The sequence below is a fragment of the Stenella coeruleoalba genome, assembly GCF_951394435.1.
Source record: "Stenella coeruleoalba genome assembly, chromosome: 4".
Taxonomy (NCBI): domain Eukaryota; kingdom Metazoa; phylum Chordata; class Mammalia; order Artiodactyla; family Delphinidae; genus Stenella; species Stenella coeruleoalba.
The window spans coordinates 13260618-13276502 of NC_137149.1; the positions used below are offsets into that span (position 1 = coordinate 13260618).

The 15885-nt window shown below is 42.0% G+C and overlaps 1 protein-coding gene across 9 annotated transcripts in view; it reads right to left on the minus strand.

Annotated features, from left to right (window-relative positions):
- Positions 1–4424: 4424 nt before the first annotated feature.
- The window catches only part of JADE1 (jade family PHD finger 1), a 215705-nt gene continuing 204244 nt past the window's right edge, over positions 4425–15885 (minus strand). For 7 of the 9 annotated variants that reach the window (XM_079919323.1, XM_079919324.1, XM_079919327.1 and 4 more), the window contains 2 exons: positions 11893–12010; positions 4425–8433 (listed from right to left, as the gene is read on the minus strand). In XM_079919323.1, the coding sequence (XP_079775449.1) occupies positions 7526–8433; positions 11893–12010 (1026 nt within the window). In that variant the 3' untranslated portion in view covers positions 4425–7525. The remainder of the gene's footprint in view (positions 8434–11892; positions 12011–15885) is intronic. The other 2 variants (XM_079919321.1, XR_013827937.1) reach the window with 2 other exon arrangements.

Genomic DNA, 15885 nt, shown 5'->3' on the forward strand with positions numbered 1-15885 from the left:
TCCAGATTTTTTTTTTGATTGCCTTATAAAGCTTTCTTTTTTTCAATTGAAGTACAGTTGATGTACAGCATTATGTTACAAGTGTACCATATAGTGATTCACAATGTTTAAAGGTTATAAGTTATAAAATATTGGCTATATTCCCCATGTTGTACAATATATCCTTGCAGCCTATTTTATATGTAATAGTTTGTACCTCCTAATCTTCCACCACTACATTGCCCCTCTTCCCTTCCCTCTCCCCACTGGTAACCATTAGTTTATTCTCTATATCAGTAAGTCTTCTTCTTTGTTATATTCACCAGTGTGTTGTATTTTTTAGATTCCGTATATAACTGATATCATACAGTATTTGTCTTTCTCTGTCTGACTTATTTTACTTGGCATAATACCCTCCAAGTCTATTCATGTTGTTGCAAATGGCAAGATTTCTTTTCTTTTTCATGGCTGAATAGTATTCCATTGTGTGTATGTGTGTATATATACACATACATATACGTGTGTGTATGTATATGTGTGTGTGTGTGTGTGTATATATATATATATATCCTTTAGCCATTCATCTGTTGATGGACACTTAGGTTGCTTCCAAGTCCTGCCTGTTGTAAATAATGCTGCTATGAACATTGAGGGTGCATATGTCTTTTTGAATTAAGAGTTTTCGTCTTTTCCAGTTATATGCCCAGGAGTGGAATTGCAGCATCATATGGTAGCTCTATTTTTAGTTTTTTAAGGACCATCCAAACTGTCTTCCACAGTAGGGAATTTACATTCCTACCAACCACATCCTTGCCAACATTTGTTATTTGTGTTCTTTTTGATGATGGCCATTCTGACAGGTGTGAGGTGATATATCATTGTGGTTTTGATTTGCACTTCCCTCATGATTAGCAGTGTTGAATATCTTTTCCTGTGGCTGTTGGCCGTCTGCATTTCCTCTTTGGAGAAATGTCTATTCAGGTCTTCTGCACATTTTTTAATCAGGTTTTTTTTTTTTGATGTTGCGTTACATGAACTGTTTATATATTTTGGATATTAACCCCTTATCAGCCATATCATTTGCAAATATTTTCTCCCATTCAGTAGGTTGTCTTTTCATTTTGTTTATGGTTTCCTTTGCTATGCAAAAGCTTTTAAGTTTAATTAGGTCCTATTTGTTTATTTTTGGTTTTATTTCCTTTGCTTTAGGAGACAGATCCAAAAAAAATACAGATTTCTTTAATAAGTGGTGACAATTTCACCCAAAAAAATTTACCAAATATCTACCAAAAAAATAATACGTTAAATTGTGTTTAGCAATTATAAAGTGGTTGATACTATATTATATGATTTTCCTGTGTCGAAATAAGCATGGTATTTTAAAGCGAGGTATTTGAAAGGTATTTACTTACTTTGAGTATTTGGGACTCTTTGAGGCAAAGATATGACCACAAGCATTTGACATGAAAAAGAGAAGCTCAAATGATTCAAACGGTAAAGCTGGAGCAGAGCCAAAATGAACAAGAAAAGAAGGAAGGCACCTCTGAGGCTGCTACATGGAGGAAGGAAACACCAGAGGAAAAGATTTGCTTCATGAAGAAATGGCCTCACACTGATGATAATCTGGAAATTAAGCCATCAGCCAGATTAATAGGTAAAATAACCATAATTAACCCATAATTATAAACGTACTATTTAGAACTCTGCCGTATATAAGCCAAGTAGTAGTGAGAGTATCAGGATACATTAGTGATACATTAGGAATGATGGTATACATTTTTTTTTCTTTTATCTTTGCTATTTAATTTGCTTGACTTATTTATAAAAGCTAACCAGATTTATTATACTTTATATCACAAAAATACTGATTTGAAGGTTTTGCATAGCATCAGAGTTTTAAGACATGAGTCCTAACTGCAGATTCATCGTCTAGAAACAATGTGATTTTAAATAATTCTCTGTAACTTTCCAGGTAACGTGTCAGGATATAGAGAAATTTATTCTTTGAGTTCTTGATAGCAGTGCTATTTTTTATCATAGGCGTATATTTTATATCTGTAAATACGTGTGTGTGTGTGTGTTACATAAATGTATAGGACACTAAATTAACTAATTCCATTCTCCCTAGAAGAAGGCAGGGACTAACTGACTACAAGCCAACAATATTGCTCTTTATCCATTAGGTTATGTTCATAGTCATTCAAGCAGTACATTAACATAATATTTTAAACCAAGGTAATTAGCTTTACTTTACAGAAATTCATTGAACTGAAAGTTCACATGTATACTCCTCCGTATACTCAAAAACACATGAACTACTTTATGTGAACTCTTTTTGTATTCCGAGAGGCAGTAGGGCCCGGGGGGCTTAGTTGCAGCCTGGCTAGGATTGACGCCCAGCTCTACCACCTACTGACCTTGAGCAAATTACTTAATTGCTGTGCCTCTGTTTCCTCATCTGCAGATAGATAATAGTGCCTTCCTCACATGCTGTGAGGCTTAAACAAATTAATACGCATAAAATACCAAGCAGTGCTTTTGCCATTTGATAAGCCTTTTGTAATCATGTACAGAAGCCTGGAGGTTCTCTGACGAGCTTGTGGAATAACAAAGCCAGTTTTTATTGTGGAAGTTATCACTACGGAGATAGCGCTGGCAAGACCGCAGCTAACTGGGAGCAGTGATTGATTTCAGCAAGACTTGAACCAAGGAAACCAGGTAAGAGGCTGCTGTGATAATCCAGGCAAGAAATGATGAGGCTTGAACACTGTATGGCAAGCGGTAGTGGGATTAAGAGAAGCAAAAGTTGCTGAAGAGATACTACGTATAATACATAGATCTAGATCAGCATTTGGCTACAGGAGTTGAAGAAATAAGAACAGGTTCCAGGCTTGGATGGCATTCTCTTAAGGCAGGACATAGAAAAGGATGAGTTCCAAAATCCCAAGCACCTGCATACATCAAAGAGGAAACGCCCAACAAGCAGTCCACCAGAACTCAGAAAAAGCTGGATTGCAGCAGCATCAAACTTAGCAGCACAGGGAATGGTCAAAGTCAAGGAAGTAGATAACAGATTTGCTTTTACCCTCTTTTTCAATCAAAGGTCTATTCTGCCCCGGACTGGAGCACATCATCTAAGGCAGTTCTGAGCACTGAAGGGAAATCATATTGAAGATTTCAACCTTGAAGTTAATTGCGAAGTTTGCTGCAGACGGCGAATGTTTCAAAGGTAGAAACCGTTTTCTAAGTGATCTGGCTAAAAACACATACACGAGTCCCTGGTGCCACGTTTCCCATCACATGTTGCAGAACTGCCAGCAATAGGCCCTATCCTCTGGCTCCTGGGGACTTAATTTCCCTAGAGAACTATCGTGGCTATTCAACTTTAGACCTTGTAGGAAGAATCACAGTTATTTCTCTCTGGGGTCTTACTCAGAGCAAGCTATGTGGAAGGGAATAGTCACTAAGGAGGAACAAGGAGAAATAAACAAGCTTTTAGCCAAATGTATGAACAATTCATGTTTAAAAAAACTGGCCAAATTTTTACAAAAGTTGTAAATTAGGGACTCCGTACCGCTACCCTGTTGTGACTCCTGTACGTTGTAATCTACATGAGAATATGTAACCCTCCCGGCTTTTGCTGTTCCCAGCACAAAGGTGCATTTCATTATATGCTAATGCCTGCATGTAGGGGTTGAGTAAAGCCTGCTTCAGGCAGGGAGAACACCAAACTAGAAATTAGAACTAGGGCCTTGGCCCGGTCCCGCCAATGCCTAATGCTATGATCTTGGACGTGTCTTCTCCGTAGAATAGAGATACCTCTTCTTTGCCCTAATGTTCCAGAATTCTGTGATCAAAAGAATGCATTTAATGAAACTGCGCCCTTTGAAAATTATTTTTTAAGAGTCTTATAAACACAGTCTCCCTGTCATTCAGAAATAACATTTTTTTTGCCTCAGAAGGCTTATCAGTCAACATTATGTTGAAGAAGTCAGTGTCTTGTTCCTAATCATAATAGCCAAACATTTACCAAATGCCTACCACGTGCTTTCTATGAGATGCTCTATGAGCTTGCTTTAAATAGCACAGCAACCCCAGGAAGATAGATAGTAGGATGTCACTGTCCTTTCACAGAAGGGAAAGTTGAGGCTTATAAAGGTTAGGTGACTTGGCAAAGGTCACACGGCTGGTGAACTGTACTTCAGCCTCTAAACCCAGGTGTCTCCAACCCTAATGTGTAAGGTGCTTCAACTGGTTGTTTTCAGCTCTAAAACTGTATTCTGGAAAGAACTCCAGGTGGGGAACACTAAAATCAAACCATTATCATATATCAGTGTCTCACCATCAAAGTTGAGCCAGAAAGCAGCCTAGTGAATCTGTGCTCTTCCACAGTCTTGGTCATGTTCCCTGCAGTTTGCGTTCCTGATCTAAGCTGTGAGACTGTCGACATGTACCATCATGTGAGACATCACATACATATGCAGCTAAGTCATATACATCTAAATATTTAGCAAAACCAGATTTCAAGACACTCTAAAATGTACTGCAAAATGTACAGCATTTATTCACATACAGACAAAAAGGCACAAATTCTACTAAATAGTTCAACAAAAAAATACAGCTGTCCTCAACTAGTTTTATAAATACTTTCAAAAAGGGGGTAGAAATAAATACAGGATTGGGCCATGTAATATAAAATAGTCATCTCTACATATACTTTGTTTAATTCTGATTTTTAACTCTTCATGCACCTTTTTTTTTTCAACTTTAGCTGAATGGACACCAAGCTAGGCACATAGTGAAAAATCCTCTGTACAAGGTTACAAATGTAATGACAAGTTTGTCCATTTCAAAATAATTAAGATTTGTACACAACACATATAACCCTTCATTTAGATTTTGTGTTTATAACCTAACAAATGACATTCCAGGCAACTTTACAAAAGTTTAACTAGCCTACATTTTGACATAATACATTGATCATAATCAAAGATATTTCTTGGTCAGGATGCACAAGGAAAGATAGATAAAGCTTTAAAAAACAAAAAAAAAAAAAAAGAAAAAGAAGGAGGAGAAGGAGAAAAGAAGGCAAATGGTTCCGTACTCAGAGTGCAGGTGGGCAGGTTCGGCTGGCTGGTTGCCGCTCATGCGGCCGCATACAGAGTTCCCAGCAGGACATGAAACTCACCCACTCACAGAGCTATCATTACACTGTGCCAGAGAAACTGAGCTCTGTACCATTTGCATTTCAAAGCAGGAATTAAAAGTGTGGGCTTTTTGTTTTTAGGTGTTTAGTTCTTGTGTGGGTTTTTTTTTTATTTTTATTTTTTGTTTTGTTTTGTTTTTGGTTCAGCATAACTTGGAACGTTTGAAAGCTTTTCAACCTAAATGTGGGGAAAAAACAGGTAAGGCATTATTTTTGCACAAAACTAGCATTCCTAATAGTGCAAATGAATCTGGTACCTCTTATAATGGTGAGAGGTCATACACTTACTAGAATTAATTTAGATTTTCTTTTTATGGCTTGACAAATTATCCCTCTATATATTCTACTCTCACCCAGAGCTGTTGCTGTAGTCAAAAGATAACTGTAAATCGAGTCCACCTTCTCCTGTATCCAGCAAAAGGTTTTTTGCTCATATGCAAAAAAAAAAAAAAAAAAAAAAAAAAAAAAATTTTAAATTATGCCGAGTTAATGTACAACTTGGATTCATAAGAAACTTCTAGTATCTGTAGCAACAGTTTATCTGGACAACAGTCTTTGAAAAATGAGCCCCATAGCTCAAAAATAGTCAATCTAAAAACCTGGGTCATTCTTTCCCCTCCCCTGAATTAGCTACTAAAATGTATTCGAAAAGTTAAGACTTGGTTTGAAAATGTCATACATACAATGGGGATGTATCAGATCTACTATTTGATCATCTGATAAAACTTGCATAGCAAGATGGAATTCAATAAGCCTTTTTCCTTGTTGACAATCGTCCGGAAGACTTGAAAGGTAACTACAGAACTCAAAGCATTACTCATTAAGTATCAGAATGTCCCTGCCACATGGAAACAAATGTATAAATGAATCAGGAATCTGAATACTGATATTAACAAACTAAAGGATAATTTAGGGGAAGTTGGGCTTGTTCCAAGTGCCCATAACTCTAAATCTCATTGCTACTTAAACTTTCCTTAAGTTTGATTCACAACTACATTGAATTCCAAAAAAAAATTAACAGGACCTTAACACTATCCACTGTCTTAATACATAATGCACTGCAGCGAGTGCAAAAAACAGAACATTGTACTCAAATTTAATGCTAAATTTATTATTGCTGATAACTTACTAGTTATTGCCGTTTGCAATTAGAAAGTCCAAGTTACGAACTAGAGCTTAGAACTCTGACTCCAGAAAACCTATTACACTTCAATCTCTTTCCTGTATAACCTTGGTCAATCAATGGTAAGAGGTTATCGCAACTTATTGCCTTTCTATTTTTTTTTTTAAATATAACCTATTTTGCTTTTTTTTTGTCTTGTTTTTCTTGTTTTTTGTTTTTTTTTTTTAAAGGAATCTGTTCATGTTGGAAGGCCGGATTCCCCAACATATGCACTAGTGGTCGGCTCTGGGAAATATGAGTCACCAGAGTCTGGAAGTTCATCACTTGAACTTGAATAGCCATTGTATTGTTGGAAGCCAGATGGCCAGTTTTTGCCAATGGCCAGCGAAATCCCAAGCTGGCCCAAAAGGCAGTGGTTAGGGAAGAGAAAGGTCAAAAGGACTGGTAAAGACAGGACCTCAACTGCCCTTTCTCACAGATGGAACTCTGTAATGGCTTCACCCTCCACCAGCCCTATATCCACAACACATTCAAGGGCTTCCGGCAGCAGGACCTTGCTTACATTTACCCTAAATCTCCAAGCTCCAGCGGCTCTACCTTGTCCCTTCAGATCTTCCAGTAATGACTTTTAAATTTTCTCTTCCCTCATCTGCTATATTTACACATGAATTCCCTAGAGTTACTGAAGCTTCAGAGCTACTGCCCGTATACTATAATGCAACAAAAACAGCCTTGTGGGCCAAAGTATAAATATGATTTCAAGATCCACCACAGTCCTAGAAAATAAGTTTTATGGGCTATTAAATGGTATGTGAGCATTTCTCAAGAACCACATCTGATTCTGTATATTCAGGTAACCAAGAGTTTGTGCTTTGGGAAGAATACAGAGGGCAGTAAAAACTCATGAGGCTTATTTAAAAGCCTTGCCCTCTTTAGAAACTTAATTCATCCATTCTTATTTTAGTGTTTAATTCAGCCTCTAGTCTTAGCAGTGTCTTACGGTTACAATCTAACTCTTGTGTTTCCTCAACAAGTTGCAAATAACACACTTCTCACAACAATGATTTATAAATGACTCAAAAAAAAAGATTCAATCTGAATTGCAAGTAAATGTGTTTGTGCAGCTCAGGAGTGACGGGTTTCTGCTCGTCCCCCGTGTCTGAACTCTCGCCTACCCCGTGACAAGCCCGTGGTGCTCCCAAGCCATCTCTGCTTCATCAAGAGGCCAAAATGCTTCTCCTGATAATGTCTGTCCTCCTGTTAATGGTGCTGCTGGCATGTATACATTTCTTTTCTGATGCCTCGCTCTCTGAGTCACTCATCTCTACATCAGGGACGTACCCGTCATTCTCGTTGTCAGATTTCAACTTGCTCTTTGCCCTCTCCTTGGCTGGAACTCGGCCTAAGCCCAAATAGGGGTAGTCTGAGTGCTGGTGGCAGGCCCCCTCGTGGGCCTCTCCCTGCTGCTGCCGTTCCCCCTTCTTTGGAATCCGGAATCCTCCCCAGTTCTTCACTGGGCTGGCAGGTGTTGTAGGCACTTTGACTGCAGTCTGGTTATAGTTTACTTTGATTAGGGAGCCGTTGCACTTGGGCACCATCTCTTTCCTCGTGCCGGGTGCTGACTGCCCCACTCCAGGGGCGGTGGCAGCTCTTGTGTTGTCCACGTGCCTCTGGGACACGTCTGTGGACCTGAGAGGCTTGTGACTCTGTCTGAAAGGTCTGTCCTTCAAGTCTCCCTTACCAAGATCACAATGAAAACGATGGTCTCTTCTGCTCCCGTGGTCTGGCATCACCACACCATTCTTCTGTTGTGCTGATATGAGACGTGCTTCTGCAAAGGTCTTTTCAAAACTCAAAAAGCTCTCTGGGACCACCATCCCCTCCCTTCTACTGCCCAGGTCTGGCTGCTTTAGCAGGGTTTTGCCTTCACTCCCAGCACTGTTCTGCAATGGATCTCGCTTATGAGGCTTTTTCATCGAGTGAACCAAGGAAGTACCCATTTGCTTCCTGAAGAACGCAGAATGCCACTTCAAGTCCTCTATCTTGGGGGCATCGGGGCCCACAGAAGGGCTGTTAAACAGAAGCATGTTTTCCAGTGACGAGGAGGAAGAAGAAGGCGGCGCACCTACGAACACAAAAACCACACGTCAAGGAAAGTTACAGCAGAGGCAAATCCAGAACAATAAAATTCCAGACCCTCAGCAGGGCCTTCCCACCCAACAGTAAAGCACACAGCCACCCACTTCGTAAAAGTTCGGTTTTTATAGTAAAGGTATTACCTTCCGTAAAATCTGAATACTCAGTATCCTCTATTTTCTAAAACAGCTTAAGTTCATGTACTTTTTCATGAAACAATGTCTTTTCAAGGAATACATTTTCCGTCAAACAAAATAACTGATCTGATTTTCAAATGGGATTCACTGCGGAATCCGTCTGCGGTGAAGCAAGCACTGCTTCCACCCGGTCTCAGAGCAGCGCCTGCCAAGAGCTGCCACCTGCCACGCCTACAGACGGCGGGTGGGGGGTGGGGGTGGGGGTGAGGGTTGGGGGGCTGGGGGTACTGGGGCTTTTAAGGTTCTTTCTCCAAATTATCTACACCCTCACAGGGCTACATGGCTATGATGAGGATAAATACACGTCAATTGTGAAATGAATAAAGGAAGGTGTTTGAAATCATTCTTGACACAGCGTACATCTGTTTACTCTCATATGTAAAACCCATTTGTGGAATTAAACTGAACTGCCATCCAACACAAGGATAAGTTAAATTGGTGTTTTTCAAACATTTCTGAGGCAAATCACTGTAAGAACTACGTTTCACGATGTAACCCAGTAAAAGCTCACTTTTCCTGCAATCATATTAGCCTCATGGCCTGATAGGCACTGTGACAGTTTCTGTTTCACTTGTTTTAATGCTAGTGATGACCTGCTAAATTCATCTCACAACCCGGTAATAAACTGTAACCCTCAGTTTGAAAACGACAGGGTGAATTCGTAACATACTAGGGTTCATCCGAAGGACCACGTTCCTGCAAGAGCCTCCAGAGCACCTACAAAGAGCAGTTTTCATGTTTCCTGAGTTATGAACCACCAGGAAAACAAGGTTCCCCCCCAGAGTAGCAGGCAGGAGCCCATGTGAGAGTTTAACTGCTGAGCGGAAACGGACACTGCATGTAAACAGAACAGAGCTAGCAACTCTAAACGTAAAATGATCATGACCGTAGGGAGGGTGTTTTACAGTCTGCTGGTTTAGAAATGGCTGCTTTCTCAATAATCAAACTCAGGGTCAACCGTCACGCCACACGTATTCCTTCTTTTATGCAGTCACCTAATGTGGGACAATAGGAAGGTAAGAGGGGCTATTTTCCAAGCTCTGATTTCTCTCCTGACTTGGGATCCATGTCTCTGAAGGGCCTCTGGCTCTCATAAGTATTGTCTCCGCCGAGGACACTCATCCAGCAGAAGGGCCCTGCCCAGTCTCGGAACCACGGGACAGTTTAAACCGTGGATCCTAGGGACACACGTTAAGTCAGGGCCATCTCTGCCTCCCTCGGAATCATCTCTCTTACAAGGTAGCTCAGTGTGAGGCACGAACTACACAACGGAAAGTCTCAAACTGGAAGGAGAAAAAAGGCGTCCCAAGGGGTTTCCACTTCATTCCCTGGGGCAGTTCACAGGAAGATTACCACTGCTTCCAACCCGTCATACCTAGTGTGGGTCATTCCTCAGAGGGTGGCGAGGACCCCTTTTCCTGTTCTGGAACAGCAGTAGGACTTCTGAACGTAGATCTGCATTACATCTGTTACACAAAACACTTCCTAACCTTGTTAAGAAGCTCAACCACTTACCAAAAAACCTCAGCCACGAAATACAAGGGGAAAAAAAAAAAAAAAAAACTGCCTGCAATAACCATGAAAAACGACTCAAGTGAAATCAGATGAAAACGTTCTTTACAGCTTATTTTCCTAGGTAATCACTCATTACGTAAGGACTTTTAACAAGAGTCACAGAAAGCCCTCCACTGGCAAAGCTCCACAGACACAACCTGCACTAATGATCCTGGGCGGCAGCAGCTTGGCCTCTGCAGCTGGAGGCCGGGTGATCCGCACCAGACAGCCTTGGGGTGGGGGTGGGGGGCTGCTGTTTACACAAGGACACACCACGGGCAAGGGAGAAAACAGGTCCCCTATTTTATCTGCATTCAAGTAGGAATAATGAAGAGACAGAAGTTCACCTTAAAGACTCTGAGTCAAACTGCCTGTACTTGTGATACCCTAACTCAGAAAAATCTATTTTAAAAGTTTGACAGCTCTAAAGTCTAGCTGACGATAGAACACTTGATATATCTGGGAAATATTTACTCTTGGGAAGGAAATTACCTAGGATGATATTATTAATACGTTAATGCTATCGAAACAATGTAACACACGTCAAGAATATCATTTAAAACTCCCCAAGCTTTTTCTCTCTTCTTTGTTCGGCTGACCAGTTTGCCTCTAGTCACACATATCCAGTTAGTTTTAGGTAAACCCAGAATGTGGATTGCAACATAATAGGTTATAACAACTTCTTTGTTGTATCTGTGTTTCCTAATCTCAGAGACGAAAAGCCACAGACGCAGGAGAGTAAGCCGGTGGACTCTGCACAAAAGGCAAGCAGTGCAGACACTGCTGCTCTAACTTCAAAGGGCAGCAGACACGAGGTCCCCTAAGACCCGCCTGCTCGTGGGTCATGGTTCTGCCCGATCCGCACTCGACAGACTCTTCCTCCTCTGAAATCCTTATAACGCCTGCTTTCTGGGGCTTCTGATCACGGAACGCTAGGGCGGAAAAGCACTTCAGAGGGCAGGATTCTGGACCAAACCTCTTACAGACCAACAGAGTCCCGGAGAGGTTAAACAACTTGCCCTCCTATGCACTTGATCTCAAGGTCACTCAAGTGTTCTCCGGAGGTGGGGGAAGTCCATGTCTTAGTTTTCTTTTTCTCTTTGCCAGAGCAATGCAACATAGGCAGCACTAAATAAATATGTTGTGCTGAATCTCGAAAGTATTCAAAACTCCAACTACACCAAAATAATCCACTGTGAATGTTGCATCAACATGGATATGTGCCTTAAGTACACAGTCTTAAGATATATTTACCATATGTTACAGGTAGATCCAAAGGCTAGATAATTATAAACCTTTCTAGGTATCCCCAGGATACTTTACATTTATCAAGTGCTTTGCAATATGTAAGTTACTCTTTCGAGTCTCACAGTTGTTCCCAGGAGGCAGCTGGAGATCTCATCCTCACGTTACATGTGAGGAAATGAGGGAGACTTGGAAAACTTAAGACTTGCTTGTGTTGAGCCTTTAAGTAGCCAATATAGGATTTGACCCACACATGAGGCCCAGTTCATAGCCCTCTCCTCTAGACCATGGCGCCTCGAATGCCTAAAGATTTTCTTCAACAACAAAAGCCTTTGCTTCTTTGATTCTTCTACAGTATAAAAGAAAATTAAAGAAACTAGCATTTTTTTCCCTTAACAGAGGGCTTACAAACCCCTGCCCTATTGTTTGACCTACCGGGGCTTAATGCATACCTGAAACTCTTTCTTGCTCCAAAAGCTTAGTGTAAAGATTGAATATCTGTTCCTGGACTTTGCACACAGATCGTTTAATCTTTTCCCTGCGGGTCACCATGTAAGTGAGGTTCCGAACCTAGAACGTAGAGAATAAAGATTCTAAGTAAGCAATACATTATAACAGGACTTTGGTGTTTTTTGTTTTTTTCCTCTTTACCTGAGAAAAATTTGTCCTACTAGGTCCTTGAGTGACTTTTGATATCCAAATGTACTTTAAACATTTTAGCTAATCTCTAAGCCTCCCTTTGGGGTGCTAACAAGTATTCTGCGTATACCCCTCAAGGTGGGTAGCAGCACAAAAGAGGCTGTCAGAGGAGGTCCTGCCCCTGCACCACACCTGGCCACTGGCTCCTCCTGGCGAAGAGACAGACGCCCATCGGTGTCCAAGTCCAAACATGCCAGCTCTTGCCAAAGGACTCTGCTTATCACCCCTTCAGTATCCTCTTTCCCATGAATTCTATCGTCAGAGGCTTCAGAGCAGTTCAGAAGCCACCTCTGCTGCACTTTATCAAGCATCTTCTGAAGATGGAACTAGATAGCATTAGGGTCAAGGGCCATCAGAGGGAGAAGCCCCTCACAAACAATGTCCCCACACAGGGCTCACTAGAAGGCCAAGTAGTCACCAGGAATCCAAGTGAACTTCTTTTGTTGACACTGAACTCTCTGAATTACCTTGGAACTTACAGGCCGCTGTGTTCCTACAGCGTGTGAACACCTAGGGAACATCCTTCTTGCTTTGCCATTGACTTGCTAGCTCAGCCTCTCAAGGCCAGCTTTCTGTATCACCACCTGAAAAACTGAAACTGCCCTCTTCTCGATTCATCGGTCAGTAACCGAGAAGACCCCAGCACTAGGAGCTCCGCTTTGCATCTGATGTGCGACCACTGGGGAACTGCATGCAGATGCTCATTCACCAGTAGTAACCAATCAACTTAAATTTGTTCCCCATTTTCAAAGCCACCTGTGATCAGTCAATACAGAATCAAATTTTAATGACTTAATCAATAAACCCCCTTAAATCTCTCAGTCCTAAAACCTACTGGTAAGACCTGATTAGACGGCATGGGCCTGAAAACACAAACGTCAAATGCAACACAGCAGATAACACAATTAATAAACCTTTCTTCAGGAAGATGTGGACAAGACCACCCCAGTAAGCTCAGTGGCAAGACTGAAAACAGGGACTGCGTATCCCCATCAGCTCCTACACCAAAGGCATGACTGCACTCTCCTAACGCTTGGGCTATCCCTTCTCCTGCCACCTTCCCCCAAGGTCACTAACCTTTTGGCAGCGAGAGAGTGGCAACAAGCGACACACACAGCCCTGCATTTTGGCTTCTGTACAGATACACCACCCCTAAAGAACCCTAACAATTCCAGCTGTTCTTCCCCAGCTGTGTTCAAGGCAGCCTCCTTTCCAAGAGGACACGAGGCATTAAGAGGAACAGGTCAGCTGGCTTTCACATTTGCATTGCTCACGTTGTAAGTGGTATAATTTCCTGGCCTAAAGCAGGACCACCAAGTCAGGCTTCTCTTGATCCTAACCTATTCACTATTTGTTTAGGATCTTCCTAACACTTCTTGATAAAAATAAAAATTATCTTAAAGAACTGAGAATAAAATCACTCTTCCTGTCTCAAAGTAAATCTTATTTCAGTGTCATTCACCCTGGTTAAAGCACATTCTTTCTCTGACAGCCACACACCCTCAGGCCAGGAAGTAGGTGTCCTTTATGAGAATTCTGACCAGTTTGGGGATGGAGGTAGCTAATAGGCGACCCTCTTTGATAAATATTGCTCCACCCAGGGGAGATTAAGAGTAGAAGGTCAAAAAGAGGAAGGGGCCGAACCTAGATCCTTATCACAGGCTCAAAACAACTGGAAAACATACAGAACGGTTTTTACATTAAGACAGGGAATCCAACTTGTGGAAATAGGAAATGGAAACAAACTCTCTGACGTCCTAGGAGTGGACAAGGTTACTCTCCTATTCAAGTCAGAGGTACAAAAGAGATACATCGTTTTTTACTTAAAATTGTCAATGGAAAGAGCAGAGCCAGAGAACCTGAACTTCCTATTATTACTCAAATTTAATTTTGGTGTCTTCACTTCCCCCAGGAAAGATTTCCACCCTGGCTGTTAAGTGGGAAATTCTCCATTTCCATTCCCCATGATTTCTGATACGAGACATCTAGCTGTGACCCCAAGAAGCAAAGGTTGGGGTTTTCAATTGGAGCAAATCAGCCCCTGAATAAACCAGGCCGGCTGACCACATTAGTATAGTGAGTGCCCTAAACCTTACCTCTCTCATGCACAGAACACCCTGAAGGGCAACTTCCGTAAGCAGCCCCTGTATGTAGAGCTGAACTGAGGCTCTGTCCTCAACACACACCCTGCTTGGCCCTTCCTGTACACTGCTAGACTGCTAGACCTAACCTCCCGCCCACCCCCGACCCCCCGCTTCATCTTCTCCCAATTGCCAGCGAGGTGGTAGGCAAAACCACCAGCCCTCGGCTGCCACCCTCATGCCACGTTAAACCCAAGAGTCAGGCTTTCCCCAAAAGCAGTGGTTCCCAAACAAACACGTAGGGGCCCTAAAACACAGAATGCTGGCCTCCAACCCCACCGTTTCTGGAGTCAGAGGTGGGATCCAAAAACCTGCAGGTCACGTGGCTGCTGGTTGAGGACCACGTGCTGAGAACCACTGCCCTCAGGAACTCGATAACGACCTCAAGTTTTCCTGAATCCCAAACACTGCTTGCAACACTAAAGCTTAACATGCCTCTTGTTCGGGGACAACTGTAGCCTCTGTCAGACTGTCAAGAGGTGACCATTCCACCAAATGTTGAGTAAAATGGTCCCCCGGGACCTGACCCCTTTCGATGCCCCAGGCAGGAGTGCAGAGGTAGCATGTTTTTTTTTTATCTGAGCAAGTACTCATTTGCTGAACTCATGTTTATTGCATCCTTTAGAAGACAATGTTTGGGGGAAAGGAATCCCCCCAGAGTGAAGTGGCAGCCCTGGGAACTTGGCATGGCACCCGCCATATATCGGCAATCGTGTCTTCAGGTTCCCAAACCCACCTGAGTCCATTCCTGTCATCTAACTTTCTGATCCAGAACTGGAACCCGGGTGTGCAAAATGCCCCACAGTGTATATCTGCAGGAAAGAGCCACTACCGTTATCACTCAGAGAGTTGGCTGCCTCTCTAATGAAGGGTACTCACTTGTCAGTTCTGAAGTGACCACACGCCTTGATCACAGTCCCACATATTAACCTGCTACGAAATGCTGTTGTGTGAACTGGGCTGGACTTTAAGTTACTTGAAAAACAGACTTAGGATTTATTCTTACTGTCACCCCTGCCCTGATGAGTCTTTGGCCTAATACACTTCTTGTTTATAATCACAAATAACTGTGCACCCTGGGGCACGGCGGCCAAGATTTCCACTTTTTAAAGCCTCCACCATCGCAGGCCTCGTGGAACATTCTGGAAAACACATTTTTCATTTTAATAAGCCCGTTTCAGACTGACGCTAAATGCCCTCAAATCTCTTAGACTCTTTAATAAAGTAAATATAAGTAATACCACACACACAAAAATCCTGATTTATTCCCTGTTTCTCATACATCATTGGCATCATTCTACTTAAAACGCAACAGTGATGACTCCAAAAAAAAAAAAAATGTTTAGAATTTAATCGTAAGTGCGTGTTAATCTGAGTAACTTAAGTACAGAAAAGAGTTAGTACACCACAAGCATTTTCTACACTTTTATTTTGTGGTGATTGCGAGACAAACACAGTCCGAACATGAGACTTTCCGTCCTCCCTCCTGAGGACTATCTGACTCCAAAGCTCATGCGCCCCAAGTACAGCAGTTGTCAGGTTGGGATAAGGCTTCTCACCAGGATTCGAGCTTCTCCCTTCTGAATCCCTTTCTCATCTCTAACA